The sequence below is a fragment of the Panthera onca genome, chromosome A3 (genome assembly GCF_046562875.1).
Source record: "Panthera onca isolate mPanOnc1 chromosome A3, mPanOnc1 haplotype 2, whole genome shotgun sequence".
NCBI classification, from domain to species: Eukaryota; Metazoa; Chordata; class Mammalia; order Carnivora; family Felidae; genus Panthera; species Panthera onca.
This window is the reverse complement of record NC_138341.1, coordinates 36381565-36400085: the sequence shown is the minus strand read 5'-3', so window position 1 is coordinate 36400085 and position 18521 is coordinate 36381565. Positions and strand designations below refer to the sequence as shown.

At 40.1% G+C, this 18521-nt stretch overlaps 1 protein-coding gene across 1 annotated transcript in view; it reads right to left on the bottom strand.

Annotated features, from left to right (window-relative positions):
* Positions 1-18521, bottom strand: part of ACOXL (acyl-CoA oxidase like) — a 338638-nt gene that overhangs the window by 134974 nt on the left and 185143 nt on the right. The window contains 1 exon segment of the mRNA XM_078444739.2: positions 11324-11413. Coding sequence (XP_078300865.2) covers positions 11324-11413 — 90 coding nt within the window.

Genomic DNA, 18521 nt, shown 5'->3' with positions numbered 1-18521 from the left:
CAGAGAGAGACATAGCATGAACGGGGGAGGGGCAGAGAGAGAGGGAGACACAGAATCGGAAACAGGCTCCAGGCTCCGAGCCATCAGCCCAGAGCCTGACGCGGGGCTCGAACTCACAGACTGCGAGATCGTGACCTGGCTGAAGTAGGATGCTTAACCGACTGCGCCACCCAGGCGCCCCAGTTTTGTTTTGTTTCTAAGCAACGTTTAGGTAGGAGGGAGAAAAAAAGAGCAGGGAACTGTCAGTCTATCCCAAATTAAATGGCAATTCTTAAATAATTCCCCCTAAATTATTTGCTTAACTATAGATATCTCTGAAAGCTAAAATAAGGGGGCAGGGGAGAGCTGCCAGTACGTATCCTGTAACATTTTAGTTTTCAACAGACTAAACTTATAACTGAATAGCATTCCAAAAACTGCTGCATTACTCTTTAAGTTAGCCATTTCTTCATTGTAAATTTTATTTATTATAAAAATTCATTTCAATATAAACAATTTTTCAATCATCCAGTGCCTTTACAACATAATGATCTCCAATATTTTTATTTCTTTTTAAACTTATTCATGCAGAGTTTTCTATTTGTTTTCTTCTTTCATTTTTTGTTTTTTCTTTACTTTCTATTGTCATGTAATTGTAAGAATGCAGTTGTAAGAAAGGATTCAGAGAGACCCCATGTACCCTTTATCATAACATCTTACAGAACACTGTATTGTTCACAGTTCAATATCACCAGGAAAAACGATGCTGGTTCAATCCACAGAGGTCACTCAGTTTTTGCTACTTTTACATGCAGTTGTATGTGTGTGCATGCGTGTACGCATGCATGTGTGTGTGTGTGTGTGTGTGTGTAGTTCTATGCAGTTTTATCATGTATGTTGATCTATGTGACCACCACCACAAGCAAGATACAGAAAATTTCCATCCCAAGGATCCCTCATGCTACCTTTTTATAATTACAGCCACTTCCCTGTCTTTTCCCTCCCTCACCCCTGGCAACACTGACCTGATCTCCATCACTGTAACTTTGTCATTCCAAGAATGTTCTAGAAATGGGATCGGGGTGCCTGGGTGGCTAGGTCGGTTGAGCATATGACTTCGGTTCAGGTCATGATCTCATGGCTTGTGTGTTCAAGCCCTGCATCAGGCTCTATGCTGATAGCTTGGAGCCTGGAACCTGCTTAGGATTCTTTCTCTCTCTCCCTCTCTCTCAGCAACCCCCCCCCCCCCCCCACCAAATAAATAAATGTTAAAAATTAAAAAAAAAAAAAAAAGAAATTTTAAGAAATGGGATTATACAGTATGGGACCTTTTTGGATTGGTTTCTCTCACTCAGCATCCAAGTTGTTGAGAGTATTACAATTCTTTGTTTTTTCTTGCTGAGTAGTACTCCATGAACATACCACTGTCAGTCTGACTGGTCACCCAGTGAAGGACATTTAGGTTGTTTCCAGTTTGGCATCACTACGAATACACTGTCTATGAGCACTCATGTGCAATGCAGGTTTTTGTGTAAACAGAAGTTTTCACTTCTCTGAGAGTAACTGCCCAAGAGTATCACTGCTGGGTTTTATGGTAAGTACATGTTTAGTTTCTTAAGAAACTGCATACTTTTCTAAAGTGGCTGTAACATTTCATGTACCCACTAGTAAATGGGTATATATGAGTGATCCAGTTTCTCTGCTTCTTTTGGCATTATAAAAATATTAATATTTTTAAGATATTAGCATTTTGATAGGTTTACCGTGGTATCTCATGGTGGTTTAAATGTGCAATTCCCTGATGGCTAAGGATGTTACCTATCTTTTCATGGTCCCATCTGTCATTGGCATTCCTCTTCAGTGAAATGTCTGTTCATGTCTTTTGTCTATTTCATAATTGGATTGGTTTTTGTTGTTGAGTTTTGAGGGCTCTTTCTATATTCCGGACCCAAGTCCTTTGTCAGATATATGGCTTGCAAATATTTTCTCCTAGTCTTTAGCTTGTCTTTTCATCCCTATTCCTAGTCTTTCACAAAGAAAAAGGTTTTAAGTTTGATAAAGTCTAGGGTTTTTTTTTTCTTCCATTTATGAATTGTGCTTTTGATGTCAAATCTAAGAATTTTTTCTGGTCTGAGCTCTCAAAGATTTTCTCTCACGTTTTTTTGGAGAAGTTTTTATAATTTTATGTTCTATATTTAAGTAGTTTATTTTGAGTCAAAACTTTTATAAGGTAGGAAACTTAGGCTGAGGTTCATCTTACTGCCTATGTATGCTCTATTTCTCTAGCACTAGTTTTTGAGAAGGCTATCATTCCTGCATTGATCTGTTTTTGCAACTTTGTTAAAAATCAGTAGGGCATATTTGCATGGATTGATCCATTGATGGGCACTTAGTTTCCATAACTTAGCTATTATGAATGATGCTACAATGAACATGGGTGTGCAGATGATCCCTTCGAGATACTGGTTTCAATTCCTTTGGACATAGACACACGAGTGGGATTGCTGGATCATAGAGTGGTTCTATTTTTAATATTTTGAAGATCCTCCATACTATTTTCTATATTGGCTGTACCAACTTACATTCCTACCAACAGTGCACAAGTGTACAAGGGTTCTCTTTTTTTTTGCATTCTTGCCAATATTTTTTATCTTTTTTTTTTTTTAATAAAAGTCATCCTAACATGTGTAACCTGTTATCTCATTGTGGTTTTGATTTGCATTTCCCTGGTGATTAGTGATGTTAAGCACCTTTTTATATATCTCCTGGCCACTTTTAGGTCTTCTTTAGAAAAATATCTATTCAGTATTTTGTCCATTTTTAAATTGGGTTATTTTCTTTTTTGCCATTGAGTTGTACAGTTTCCTTGTGTATTTTGTATATTAACCCCTTATCCAATATATGGTTTGCAAATATTCCCTCCCATTCTATAGGTTGCCTTTTCATTTTGTTGATTGTTTCTTTCTGAGCACAAGCTTTTTAGAATGATGTAGTTCCATTTGTTTACTTTCACTTTTGTTGTGTTTTGGGTATCATACCCAAAAAATTGTTGCCAAGACCAATGTCTAGGAGACATCGGTTTTCTTCTGGAAGTTTTACAGTTTCGGGTCTTATGCTTAAGTATCTAATCCATTTCAAGCTAATTTTTGTGAGTGGTGTAACACAGGGGTCCAATTTCATTCTTTTGTATGTCAATGTCCAGTTTTCCCAGCACCAGGTATTGAAGTGATTTTCCTTTCTCCACTGTGTGTTCTTAGCTCCCTTGTCAGATATTAGTTGACTGCACATGCATGGATTTACTTCTGGGCTCTTGATTCTGTTCCATTGGTCCACATGCCTTTCTTTATGCCAGTACCACCACCGTTTGACTATATTTGTAATAGAGTTGGAAATCAGGAAGAATGAGGCCTCCAGCTTTGTTCTTTCTCAGGATTGCTTTGCCTATTCGGGGTCCTTTGTGGTTCCCTACAAATCTTAGGATTGTTTTTTCTATCTGTGAAAAATAACATTGGAATTTTGATAGGAATTATGTAGAATGTATGGATGGCTTTGGGTAGTATGAACATTTTAATAATATTAATTCTTCCAATCCACGAAATGGAATATTTTTCTATCTATTGTGCCTTCTTAAATTTCTTTCTTCAAAGCCTTATAGTTTTCAGTGTTCAGATCTTTCACCTCCTTGGTTATATTTAGTTCTAACTATTTTATTGTCTTTGATGCTGTTATAAATGGGATCGCTTTTCTTTATTTCTTTTTCAGATATTTTGTTGTTAATGTACAGAAATGCAACTGAATTTTGTATGTTGATTTTGCATTCTGTAACTTTACTAAATTCATTTATTCGTTCTAGAAATTTTTGGTGGATTCTTTAGGATTTCTATATACAAGATCATGTCATCTGCAAACAGAACAACGGTAATTCTTCCTTTCCAATTTAGATGCCCTTTCTTTTTCTTGCCTAATTTCTCTGGCAAGGACTTCCAGCACTATGTACAGTAGGAGTAGTGACAGTTTGCACCCTGTCTTGTTCCTGACATTAGAGGAAAAGCTCTCAACATTGCACTGTTGAGTATGTTATTGATTTTTAGTTTCATACAACTGTGGTTGGAAAAGATACATGGTAGGATCTCAATTTTCTGAAATTTGCTAAGATTTGTTTGTGACCTAACATGATCTATCCTGGAGAATGTTTCACGTGCATTTGAACAAAAAAGTGTGCATTCTGCTGTTGTTGGCTGGAATGTTCTGTATATATCTGTTATATCCATTTGATCTAAAGTATACTTCAGGTCTAAAGTTTCCCTATTGCTTTTCTATCTGAATGACCTATGCATTATTAAAAGTGAGATGTTGAAGTCCCCTACAATTATTGCACTATTTCTCCCTTCAGATCTATTAGCATTTGCTTAATATACTTAGGTACTCCAATGTTGGGTCCATTATATTTACAATTGTGATAACCTCTTAATGACTTGACCCACTTATCATTATATAATGACCTTCTTGCCACCCATTAGATTTTGACTTAAATTCTATTTTGTCTGATATAAGCGTAGCTACCCCTGCTCCCTTTTGGTTTCTATCTGCATGGAATATCTTTTCCATCCTTTCATTTTGAGCCTTTATATGTCCTTAAAGTTGAAGTAAATCTCTTATATGCAGCATATACTTGGGTCTTGTGGGATTTATTTTAATCCATTCAGCCATTTTATGCCTTTTGACTAGAGAATGTAATCTGTTTACATTTAAATAATTATTTATATGTAAGGACTTACACCATCTTATTGTTTTCTGGATGTTTTGTAGTCTCCTTGCTCCTTTTTTCTTCTTGCCATCTTCCTTTGTGATTTGATGATTTTCCATAGAGAAAATCACTTTGCTTCTCTTCTTCTTACCTTTCGTGTCTACTGTAGGTTTTTGCTTTGTAATTACCATGAGACCTACGTAAAATATTTTGAGCTAATAGCAACTTCAATCACACACAAAAATTCTACCTTTTTGCTTTACATTTTTAGAGAGAGAGAGAGAGAGAGAGAGAGAGACAGGATCCCAACCAGGCTCCACACTCAGCGCTGAGCCTAACAAAGGGCTTGATCCCACAACCGCGAGATCATGACCTGAGCCTATATCAAGAGTTAGACGCTCATCTGACTGAACCACCCAGATGCCTCTACATCTTTTTATGTTGTGTATCTCTTAACAAATTATTGTAGTTATACTAGTTTTTAATACTTTGTCCTTTAATCTTTATACTAGGGTTGAATGATTAACATGCCACCATATTACAGTATCAGAATATTCTGAATCTGGCTATACGCTTACTTTTACTATTTTTATGTTTTATGTTTTCTTACTAATCATGTCCTTTCATTTCAGCTCAAAGAATTCCTTTCATCATCTCTTTTAAGGCAGGCCTAGTGGTGAAGAACTCTCTCGGCTTTGGTTGCTTGAGAAAGTCTATAGTTCTCCTTCATTTTTGAAGGACAACTTTGCTAGGTTAAATATTTCTGTTTAGCAGGGTTTTTTTCTTTCAGCATTTCAATATATCATCTCACTCTCTCCTGGCCTGCAAAGTTGCTGCTGAGAAATCCACTGACAGCCTTATGGGGGTCCCCTTGTATTTGAGGATTTTTTTTCTCTTGTTGCTTTTAAAATTATTTGTCTTTTAATTTAGACCATTTGATTATAATATACATTGATGAAGATCTCTTTGAGTTGAACGTCTTGGAGGGCTTATGAGCTTCTTGAACTTGGATATCCAAATCTCTCCCCAGATTTGGGACATTCTCAACCATGATTTCTTTAATAAACTTTCTACCCTTATCTCCCTCTCTTCTCCTTTTGAGATTCCAATATGCATAGACTGTTCCTCTTGATGGTGGCCCATAGTTCATGTAGGCTTTCTTCACTTTTTTTCCTTCTTTTTTCCTTTGTTCTCCTCTGACTGGATAATTTCAAATGATCTGTAGTTCCCTTCACAAAATCTTTTTCTGCTCAATCAGGTCTGCTGTTGATGTTCTCTACTGCATCTTTCACTTTATTCATTGTATTTCCCAACTTTGTAATTCCTATTTGGTTCTTTTTAATGATTCATATATTTTTGTTAAATTTCTAATTTTTTTCATGTATTGCATTACTTATTTCATTGAATTATCTTTCTGTGTTTTCTTGTAGCTCATTGAACTTCCTTAAAACAGCTATTTTGCATTGCTTATCAGGAAAATTGCAGATCTCCATTTCTTTGGGGTCAGTCACTAGAAAATCCATATGTCCCTTTGGTGGTGTCATGTTTCCTTCATTTCTCATGTTCCTTGAAGTCTTCCACTGCTGTCTTCACATTTGAAGAAGTTATCACCTCCTCTAGTCTTTACTGACTGGCTTTGGGAGAGAAATACCTTCCACCGGTCCTCTTATGAATTGAAGCTTTCTCAGACCTTCTATAGATACACATGTTCCACACCTCTTATTCCCTCTTAGGGAATAGTTCTTAAGACTGTATTACTTTTTTTGATCCTGCAAAACCAGGATTCGTGCTTATAGCTTCTCGTTTGCTCCCCCCTTGGGTGGTACTGAGGGCTCAAGTTTGTATGCTTTCTTCTAACCCCACAGGGTCAGGCTGGCTTTCTTCAGGCGCTCACTAGCTGTCTGCAGAGGCTGGCTCTTGCTGCCCTTGGGAATGAACACTGATAACTGGCCATGGAGTAGCAATGAGTGTGACTAGGCATGTAGAGTGTTGTGGGTGTCCGTGGACCAAGCTGGAAGATCTGTAAGTGAAGTGTCCCCAGTGGTTCATAAGTGGGTTTCCTGAAGGAGTCTGCAAAGCAGTTAGTAGGATCCATATCCGACTGATGTCAGCCCTGGCTGCTATTCTCCCAGCTACTCCTTGCACTCCGTGTCATGCAACACACCTCAGAAATCTGGGTAAGAGGAGAAAGAAATGGGTCTCTTGGGCAATGTCTCACACATCTGGGGAAGCTGGGTGTTCACTTACACACTCTCACTTTCCCCTGTGAGGAAAATCACAGGCCGAAAGATCTCTTTTGTCACTGAGCTGTGTTGCCTCAAGGGAGAGGTAACATGGCTAAAGTGAAACTGTTCCTCTTACTCTCTTCAATGCATCCAATCTCAGATTATTTTTTGCTCCAACAATGTGCTGGAACTTGGTGGACTCATGGACTTATACAAAGGCACTGTTACCCTTGGATGATTATCAAAATTGGTGTTCTCTGGGGGTAAGATGGCAGAAAACTCCTATTCCACTGTTTTGATGTCGTCAATAAACTTGTCTATGTCTACAAAAAACCTTTGTTGTGATTTTGATGGGGATTTCGTTAAATCTATAGATCAGTTTGGGCAGAACTGACATCTTCCTACACAGAGTCCTCCAACTGATGAATATAGTATGTCTCTCCATTTATTTAGGATTTCTTTGATTTCTTTCAAGCATTTTGTAATTTTCAGCATATAGATCCTATGCATGTCAATTGAATTTAAACCTAAGTATTTCATTTTCTTTGGGATAATTGTAAATAATATTGTGTGTTTAATTTCAGTTTTCATGCTTGTTATTAGTATATAGAAATGAGATTGATTTTTGTGTATTGATCTTATATGTTGCAGTCTTGCTAAACTCAGTTATAGGAGTTTGGGGATAGCTTCTCTGAATTTCCTATGTAGATAATCATATAATGTGGAAACAGGGACAGTTTTTATTTCTTCCTTTATAATATCTAGGTCTTTTATTTCTTTTTCTTGCCTTATTGCACTGGTATAACTTCCAGCCCTATGTTGAATAACAGTGGTGCCAGTGGACATCCTTGACTTGTTCCTGACCTTAGGGGAAAAGCATCCAGTGATTCACCAGTAAGCATGATGTTGCTTATATTTTTTGTATACACTTCTTACCAAGTGAAAGAAGTTCCTTCCTAATCCTGGTTTGATAAGATTTTACACTGTGATTTCGTCAAAAACTTTAACTGTGGAAACCAATATGTCCATGTGATTTTTTTCTCTTATAGTCTAATGATACGATGGACTACAACAATTGATTTTTGAATGCTAAAGCAGTCTTGCATATAAAGAATAAATTCCATTTCGTGATGGTGTATAATTCATTTTACACACTGTTAGATTCAATCTGTTAATATTTTGTTGAAGATTCTTATATCTAAATTTATGAGACTTATTGATGTGTATTTTTCCCTTTTTTGTAATGTCCGCTTTTGGTTTCAGAGTAATACAAGCTATATAAAATGAGTTGGGAAGTGTTCCCTTCTTTCCTATTTTCTGGAAGAGATTGTGCAAAATTCTTCTTCAAATGTTTGACAGAATTCTTCAATGAAACCTAAGCCTGGAGACTTTTTGAGGAAGTATTTTATTATTAATAAAAATTCAATTTGTGAGATTATAGGACTATTCAGGTTGTCCATTTCAAGTTGGTGTTTGTGGTTTTTGAGGAATTGGTCAATTTGACTAAGTCATCAAATGTATTAATGTAAAGTTGTTTTCTAGTATTCCTTCATTATTCTTTTAATTCCTGCAAGATACCTAGTGACATATCCATGTTCATTCCTAATATTGGTTATTTGAATCTTCTTGGGTTTTTTTTTTTTTTTTTTATCACACCTCCTGGGTTAGTCTAGTTGATGACCTCCATTCTAGTTGTGGAAGGAGGGGCTCAACTCTCCACTGGATCCTGCAAACACTGGGGTACAGGGTTAAATCATACTGGTGATTTGCTTCATTTTACATCACCTCAAAGGGTCTTGCTGCTGCTGAGTAGAGGTGGAGGCTTAGCTCACCAATGGGCCCTGCTGACATTACCCTGATGTAAAAATCTGACTTCCAGTTGCTTCCACTAGGCAGGGGATAGAATATTAGATCTCTGCCCAGCCCCACCAATAGCACCAGGTTGGGTAATGGCAGTGCTACCTGCTACCTGCTTCTGCCTACTTCCTTGGATCAGAGGTCAGGTGAAAGATCAGTTCCTGCCAGGCCCTGCTGAAATAGGTGTGTGTGTATGCGCGCGCGCGCGCGCGTGTATGTGTGTGTGTGTTCAGTTTTTCTCTTTTGTTTGACTGATGTAGGGAGGGTATTTCTAGAAAGGTGTTTTTGTTTTTTTGGAGGGGGTTGGGGTTTTTTGTTTGTTTGTTTGTTTGTTTTGGTTTTGGTTTTGGTTTGTTTGATTATTATGACTGTTAGGCCACCATCTTCCCTATCCTTTGGCTGGGGAGAACAGGCTCTTCCTGGAGTTTGTGCCTATTAGAGATTCAGGGCATACATATATGCCTTATCCAGGATTTAGGGGAGACAATAACGAAACCCAGAAAACTTACAGCCGTTGCCTTCCCCCAGCTCCAAGATCTCTAGGCAGCCTGCTTTCTTCCTTCTCTCTTTCAGAATTTTCTTACATTTGTTTGCTGTATTATGTATTAATTATGTATTAATTATGTATTTATGTATTAATTATGTATTATGTATATGTATATGTATGTGTGTATATGTATATGTATATCATGTAATATGTATAATTATGTATTAATTATTAAGAGGGAGAACCTGGGAGGAATAGGGCCATTCCATCTTAGCAGAACCAGAAGTCCCTATTTTTCTTTTTTAAAAACACCAAATTACGATCACATTGTATATATAATTTTATATCATTTTTACTTACCATATCATAAGTTTTTAATTTCTGTAATAAACTCTTTGTAAGTACAATTTTAAAAGCTATATAATTCCCAACTGAGTGGCCAGAAGATGATTTACATAATCATTTTCCTATTGTTGAAAATTTAGATTCCAACATTATTGCTGTAATAAATAATGTACTAATGAAAACGTTTGTGCCTTAACGTTTTTCTGTATTTTAGGATTATTACCTTAGATAGTCCCAGAAGTAGAATCACACACAGCCTAATAGGAACATGGAAGAGTGCCTCTTTTGTTCTCAACAACACTGGGACTTCAATATACTCTTAAACATGAATCAGTCTGATAGAGAAAACAGTATTATAGTATGCCCTAATGTGCATTTCTCTGATCGCCAGTGAGGTTGATCAATTGCCCTCCTTTTGTAAATTGCCTTTTCATGTCTTTGTGCCTGTTCATCTTCTGGGTCTTCATATACTCTTTTGGAATAGCCTTCCCAGTACAAGAACTGACTAATTGTGTCTAAGAAGCTGTTTTCTTAAAGCAAAAAAGATATAGTTCAATGTCAAAGATCAGCTAGGAGAGAAATAATTTCATCCCGTGTTCAACTACTGCAAAGATCAAGCGCTTAACAGGAAAACACCTACCAATTAAATGAAGACATCAGATGAAAATAAAACGTACGAAACACTTTAGATTTCTGGGTAACTCTTAATCTTGAAAGTTACACTGTTTAAGAAGAATAAACATTTCCAAGAGGCACCTAGGTGGCTCAGTCAGTTAAGCATCCGACTCTTTTTCTTTTCTTTTTTTTTTTTTTTTAGCTGTTTGTGCACAGGGACTTTATTAGCATTTTGAGTAATAATCAGAGGAGTCTTCCAGCCAACAAGTCCTTTCTTGTATGTCTATTTGCTTATTTTGTTTTTATTTTTTATTTTATTATTATTTTTTAATATGAAATTTATTGTCAAATTGGTTTCCATACAACACCCAATGCAATAAGTCATACAGAGAAAGACAGATACCATATGTTTTCACTCTTATGTGGATCCTGAGAAACTTAACAGAAGACCATAGGGGAGGGGAAGAGGAAAAAACAAAGAGAAGGAGGGAAGCAAACCATAAGAAACTCTTAAAAACTGAGAATAAACTGAGGGTTGATGGGGGTTGGAGGGACGGGTAAGTGGGTGATGGGCATTGAGGAGGGCACCTGCTGGGAGGAGCACTGACTCTTGATTTTAGCACAGGTTATGATCTCAAGGTTCATGAGATCAAGCCCCATGTCGGGCTCTGTGCTGACAGTGCAGAGCCTGCTTGGGATTCTCTCTCTCCCTCCAAATCTGCCCCTCCCCTACTAGCACTAACACACTCATGCATGCTCACTCTCTCTCTCTCAAAGTAAATAAATAAATTTTTTTAAAAAAAAGAATAGGGGCGCCTGTGTGGCTCGGTCGGTTAAGCGTCCGACTTCGTCTCAGGTCATGATCTCACGGTCTGTGGGTTCGAGCCCTGCGTCGGGCTCTGTGCTGACAGCTCAGAGCCTGGATCCTGTTTCAGATTCTGTGTCTCCCTCTCTCTGTGACCCTCCCCCGTTCATGCTCTGTCTCTCTCTGTCTCAAAAATAAATAAACGTTAAAAAAAATTAAAAAAAAATAAATAAAAAGAAGAATAAACATTTCCTGAATCTTACCTGCAGCATAACAACATTGTCGCCTTCAAAAGTTACAAACACATCCGTGTCACATTTTAGGCCTGAGATTTGGTTTTCCATCATGTAACCCTATTGCAGAAAAAAGAAAAGAAATATATTTTAAATGTGCAATCCCATCATCATAAAAGACTAACCTTTTCTTTGAAATTATACAAAAATACAGAAAATGGAAAAGAATACAGTAACTATAGTTCTCCTGCCCAGAGTAACCATTCTAAGAGTTTTAAGCCATCACACTTGCTTTTGATCTATAAATATTATTTCAGATTTGCCTTCATTATTAGTAAAAACATTTGGACATAGTCATGTCACATTTTTCCCCCAAAATATTTCAACAAATTGTGCTGATTTTTTTCTACCTCTCTTCCAAATCTTATGAATTCTAATAAATGTCAAGAAATTAGTGATTGTGCCCTAAATATATGCAGGAGAATGATGCCTCCTCCACCCCAACCTTTTCGAAATTAGCAAATGTACCTGATTCTCGGGACACCACACAAAAATCCTAAATTGCCACTCTGCGTGTTAATATCATTAACTACTCTGAGTCATAAATTCACACCCCAGTTTCCAGCTAGTGTTTTTTCTTTTTTTATTTCCTGAAATCCTTATTTAAATGGCAGTAGCCTGCTGCTCATTTTCAAAGTGTTGACAGTAGTTCTGCACACAAACTGGGAGAAGCAGCTGCTCAGGAGAAAGTCGATCGGCCCCAGGCAAAACATAGAGCAGCAAAGTTTGCCTGTGTTTGGCCTCGGGCCCTTCCCCTTCTGAAGGCCCCTGCACGGTATTTCTTCCAGTTCCTTGCTCTCCCCATTAAATCTCTAGAATCTTTCCCACTCTCAAAATCGGCTTCCACAAATCAATCCTGCCTGAGTAAGTTATATCAGAGGTGACTGCCAGGCTACTTCTCCCAGGACTATTTGCATTTAGCACTTCAGCTCTGGAGAGGGAATGACAAGATTCAGCCTCTGCTGAAATTTGCAAGCCGCACCGAGCAGCGCAGAAGGGCGCTCCCGTGGGCAGCCATACGCTCCCATCTCAGGGTACCTTGCTTTCTTTCTGAAAATGGCCACTTGAGTCACAGAAGCCAGCACTTCCGGGGGGTTGCTGCCTGCAGAAGTCTGGAGCATCAGTCAGTGCTTCCTGGCCCGGCAGCCGTCTTCGGATGCCCCTACTTTCCCAGACCCCCACCCAGGCCAGCATCACAGCGGTCTACGCAGGCCGAAGTGCACAGTGTAAGCATCTGCAGGACTCCTTAACAGTTACATAAATGTAAACAGGTTGTATTTACGGAGAAATAAATCAATAACATTGCGAACCTCCCCAGCCCCTGCCCCATAACCACAGGGATAAACCCGCCCCACAGGCAGACCACGTAAACTTAGGTGCCCACTGAATGTGACCAGGCTCCAGAATGTTTCCCTGCCACAAGGCCACAGCTGACTCACGTTCATCATTGTGACACCGCCATTCATCGAGTGCCCGCTACAATTAGGTTCTGGACTGGGTGCTCTACCCGAATTTCACTGGCTATTTCACATAATCCTCTTTTTTTTCTCACAACAGCCACGTGAGACATCACCCCATCTCACAGGCGAAGAAAGTGAAGCTTGAGAGCCATGTTGGAATGTTCTTGAATAATCTCCTAAGTTCTGGTGTAGAAAAGATGAACACTACATATATCACCTCGGTATTAGGAAGAAGCTTTGTACTTAAGAAGCTTAGCTGCTAAGTGCTCAAAAGAATGATTCTGAAGAAACAACATACTTTTTCTTTGAGAATTGTGCTCCGGTCTATCCCAGTAGGGGTGCGAGTGTCAAATTCTTTGCCGTTCTCTGACACTTCTGAATCTGTTCACACTCCGCTCCAGGAAGCCAGGCCACAAGGCTGTAAAATGACCTGAGAGATAATCTACTCAAGATGCAGCAGAATCAGCAAATGAATACTGACAGCCTCTCAGAGAAGGGGCAATAGAGTCCTGAGAACATGAAGATGCTCTATCTTATATATTAGTTCTTCCAACGCAGTATCATTTATTTCTCTTCCGGATGGCGAAACTCAACATTGAAATCCTCCGCATGTTTGAAACCCGAGTAAAACCGCGTCGCTGCTTCTCAATGATTCCAGACTCTCCAAGGCCTGGACAGAGCTGAGGTACAAGGCTCACAGCCCTCACAGAGCTTGCAGGCAGCTGAAGGAGAAACAGCACGGAGAAAACCCAAAGCCAACTGCGTGCAAGACACGGTTGTGGCCAGCACATCGCTTCCAATCTCCTGAAACTACCAAGGGCATAGTTCTGATCGAATTTCCTTAGACTAGGCCAGAGAGACCTACCCTCATAAAAATCTAACTCTTTGAAGTATCTGAGGTGACCCGTTGAGAAACTAACAAGGTTCAACAAATTCTAGGCAGCTGCGTTCCGTGTGAACACGCTCTCAAGTTTAAGGAGAGACACGCAATGCAGAGAAGTTACTCAATGCAGACTTGCAGCCGTCTTCTGGAGGGACTAAATTCTAAACTTGGGACCCTGAATTCTTTGGAGACAAATGATTATAACCACTGTGTGTGCGTGTGTGTGTGTGTGTGTGTGATTTTCTAATTAAAAATGAACTTGAGGTTTTTAATAAATGACTAAAAGCAATACATAAGCATTATTTTAAAAAACCAGAACACAGGAAAACCCAACAGAGAAAAAGATAAAGTCATCTGTAATCTCAGGATGTGGAGATAAAAGGGTGTCTGGGAAAGAAAGCCCCCAAGAAAAAGGCTTGGAATAGGAGCTGAGATTGCGAGGGCAGAGACAAGTGTTAGGAGGAGGAAAGTGGGGCCGGACTGGGAAAGCAGCAGATCAGATCTGGGCAAAGGGAGCCATGGAGTGTTTTGGAGGGAGGGGGAACGTGACTGAGCATGTTACAGTTAGAGAAGGCTGAGGAGTGAGTTGGGTGTGAGGAAAGCCAGAACCCGGTGAGCAAGACAGGAAAGTAAGAGTGCTGGATTTGGAGAAGGAGGAAATATGTTAACCTCATAGTCACCTATATAGCACCCATCGGTGGCAAGCTGAGGGGCAGTCCTGGGCTCTGCAGCCTAAGATACTTTCCATGCCGGGTCATAACCCGGCACTTTGTACCTTCATCAGGATTTTTTTTATGTCTATTTATTTTTGAGAGACAGAGAGAGAGAGAGAGAGAGAGAGAGAGAGAGAGCATAAGCAGGGGAGGGGCAGAGAGAGAGAGAGAGAGACAGAATCTGAAGCAGGTTCCAGGCTCTGAGCTGTCAGCACAGAGCCCTACGTAGGGCTCGAGCCCATGAACCGCATGATCATGACCTGAGCCAAAGTTGGATGCTTAACCCGCTGAGCCACCCAGGTGCCCCTCCAGGTGTCTTTCTAAGCAGAGGACACTGAGGCAGAGACACATAGAGGGAAGACCATGGAAGACATGTCATCTACAAACCACAGGGAGAAGCCTCAGAAGAAACCACCCCTGCCAAGAAAGAGCCTGGTGTTGGACTTTCAGCCTCCAGAATAAATTTCTGTTTTTTAAGGCATTCAGTCTGACATACATGGTCACGGCAGACCAAGCAGACTGAGGCAGTGCAGGGGGCGTGTGCACACACACAGAGCAAGAAATCAATGTGAACTGCTTCTCCGACGTCAACATATCCTTTGGGAGTCCAAGGAAATCCTTCTCGAAGCCATCATCTCAAGGTACTCGACAGCATGTTGGGAAATGAAATGGTAGTCCCATGAATCTTCTTTTTTTTCCACACCGGACTCCTAAGTAGGGGCATTTTGCTTATACATTTCTGGTGGGGAGAGGCAGATGCGAGAAAGGAGGGAAGTGAGGGAAGAAACAGGTTTCATCTCCAAAAAAGTGAATAATATTTTCCATTAGCTTATTTCACTCTTAATTAAAAAAAGAAATATAGAATAGACAGAGGGAACTCTAAACTCCACGCTCCCAAAGCCAACAGAATCCTCAGGGGGCAATGTAGCCCGGAATCTGGTCTCCATGAAGAGAGAGCACGCTGGGTAGATGTGTTACTCTATCTCTGCCTTCTGGGTTACATCGAGCCTCTTAGCAAGTAATTGCGAATGTCATTAAGGTTGTGTCCCATTTCAGTAAGAGCCCCATGAAACATATTTTATGATTCAAGCTTTGTACACTGCAAGTTTAATATTTTCCTGCTGTTTTTAACATCTCTGAATTTTTTTACTATATGATTATATTTAATAAATGGATAAGAACAAATTAGAAACAGGCTTTCTTCCTTCCTTTTAAACAAATTGAGAGTAAATCTTGTTAATTTGAAGGAGAAGAAACAGACAGAAATCAATCTTATTTGTAAGAGGAGGGTCAATTGGAAATACAGGATGGACTGTTTCTTAGAGTTGTGTTAATTTATGCTTATGTATCTCCACACCTTGAATGGGGCAGAGCCCGTGTGCAAGGTCAGCCGATGTGTGTGAGATTCAATACAGCCTTTCCTGTGAGAGCCGTGGTCTGAGTGGGATCTTCTGACAGCCAGAGTTCAACGCCCAGTAGATGACGGATGTTCCTATGGAGGTGACGACGAGTTGTCCCGCCCTGCCCTGTTTGCTTTGAGATGACCCTACAGTGTCAGGGCTTATAAACTGGGGAAACGGAGAGGAGGGAGTTCATTCATAGGTCCTGTCACCAAAGGTATAGTGAGGGTCTCACTTCGCAGGCCCTATGCTACCCACTGCAACCACAGACATGTGTTGCAGGAGAGAGATAGGTGTTGGTCAGGGAGACAAATAAAATAGGCAATTAAACAATCTCTGGGAAGTGCCAGAAAGGAGAAGATCTGGGTTCCATAGGGAAAAAATAACGAGAAAGACCTCTTCTAACCTAGATAGATGTTGAAGAATATTTTCAGAGGGCTTGTTTAACTTGGAAACTTAAAGAAGAGGAGTCAGCCACACCAGGAATGGAGAAAGCTTGCTCCCGGTGAAAGAACAGCGTGTGCAAACACCCTGAGGCCAAAAAGAAGCACAGAATGTTCAGGGACTAGGAAGAAGGCTGAGCTGGAGGTGGTCAGTTGGGGGAGAGTGGCCCAAAGTTAAGGTAGAAGAGGTAGATAGGGGTCAAGTGACTCGGGAGCCGTCAGGAGTTCATTTTAGGTTAGTGTAGGTGCTAAGCCATAAAATAATTTTGAACTTTGGAGTGAGATAACTTGTGACTTTACAAGTTGGCTCTAGCTGCTGCGTGAACACAGCCTAGAGAGAGAGAGAAGTTGGGCTAGTTGGTGGCATGGATGGGAGACATGGGGGCATGGAGGTGGAGGGAGAAGGGCTCGGAGAGGATTGAGAGTGGGCATGAGAACAAGGAAGCCTGGGCCATGAACAATAGGTGTATGGTGTGGTGTCTACTGAGTTGGAGAATCCTGGGGCAGAAGGATATTTGAGGGAAAGATCAAATTTTCACGTCCGTCGGTGTGAGGTATGAGAGTCTGTGAGCGATGAAAGTCAGATACGAGACTCCGGACATGTGAAAAGGGGTCTGGGATGGAGATGTAAATTAGAAAGGCCTCACCATACAGGTCGTATTTAAAACCTCAGGAGAAGACGGGCTCATCAAGAGTGTGAATACACTCAGAATGTGTGAATACACACAGAAGAGAGGACTCAGGCTCACATTCTGAAAAATGCCAACATTCAGAGGTCACACAGAAGAACACTGGCAGAGGAGACTAAGAAGACAAAGAAGCCAGAAGAAAGCCAAAGGGTACTGTGTCCTGAAGGCTGAGAATGTGTCCAGGAGGAACAGGCATGCTTTGGCGGGTGAGGACCGAGAAGTGTCCTTTGGACTAAGCCATGGGGAATCAATGGCAGCTGGACTAAAACTGTTTAGGGAGCATGGAGGAGGGGAAGTTAGATTTGTCTCTGGCAATATGGCAGGCTAGATATTCTTTTTTTTTAAATTCTCCAGTAGAAATCACAAAATCAGAGCCTGGCACAGGGCTCAATCCCACGGCCCTGGGATCATGGCCTGAGCCAAAATCGGGAGTCAGACACGCAACTGAGCCACCCAGGTGCCCTACTCATAAAATATTTTTAAAAAATCATTTTGAATGCATGGTTAAGCTAATAAAGAGAAACCTTCACAGGCTGGACACAATGAGAGACCACGGACTCCAAGAGGGTACCACGTGTTGAGGCCAGATAAGAGGTTATGTAAAGACCCCTACATATACATAGTCTCCTGGAAAACAACACCTACCGTGGGTGAAATAAGAAAACACCACCCCTCACCCAAGAACATAATGAGGAACTTGGCTAGTCTTAGCTCTGGCTGTGGGGGGCGGGGGGGAGGGGGGCAGGTGCAGAAAACATCTTTCCTTAGAGTTTTCAACCATGGCTCTGTGGCCAGAATCCATACTTCCTATGAGGCCCCTCAAAGTCCCAAACAGAGGAGCCAGTTTAAAGTGGGTTGTTGAGATCATCGGGCAGCTGGCAGAGGTAAATATAGATCCTCACTGTCCTGAAAAAACTATCCAGATGAAGTTCCAAATATCACGGGATCAATTTAAAAAAAAATCACAAATCACAAGGGGAAATAAAGAATAATCAGAAGAGCTAGACCATAACAGAATCAAACCTGCAGAGGTAGCACACATAGATATTAGCCTAATACACCTAGAAGTGGATAAAATCAAGAACACGGAGATAACAATGACCTAAAATTTCCAAAATGATCAAGTGACACAAATCCACATATTTAGCAAACTCAAATAACCCCAAATAGTTGTATGGAAACCAATTTGACAGTAAATTTCATATATTGAAAAAAAAAAAAAAAACAATACTTAGGCACATTAAGTCAAATCACAGATCACCAAAAAATAAACTATCTTGAAAGAAGCAGAGATCCCCACCCCCCGCAATAGCTTGCCATGAAATTTGGACAGATATCTGATTCCTCAGTGACAAGGGAATCCAGAATAATTGTAAAAACTTGAAAATACTGAGAGAAAATAGCTGCCAACCGTGAAATCTATACCTAATAGTACTTAATCTTTTAAGGTTGAGCATAAAAGGAAGACATTCAGACAAATAAAACTGAAGTTCACTACCCCAGACCCACACTAAATGGTATTCTGAACGCAGGGGTAAGGGCAATGGCTCAAGAGATGCCAGAAGGAATTGTAAGCAAAG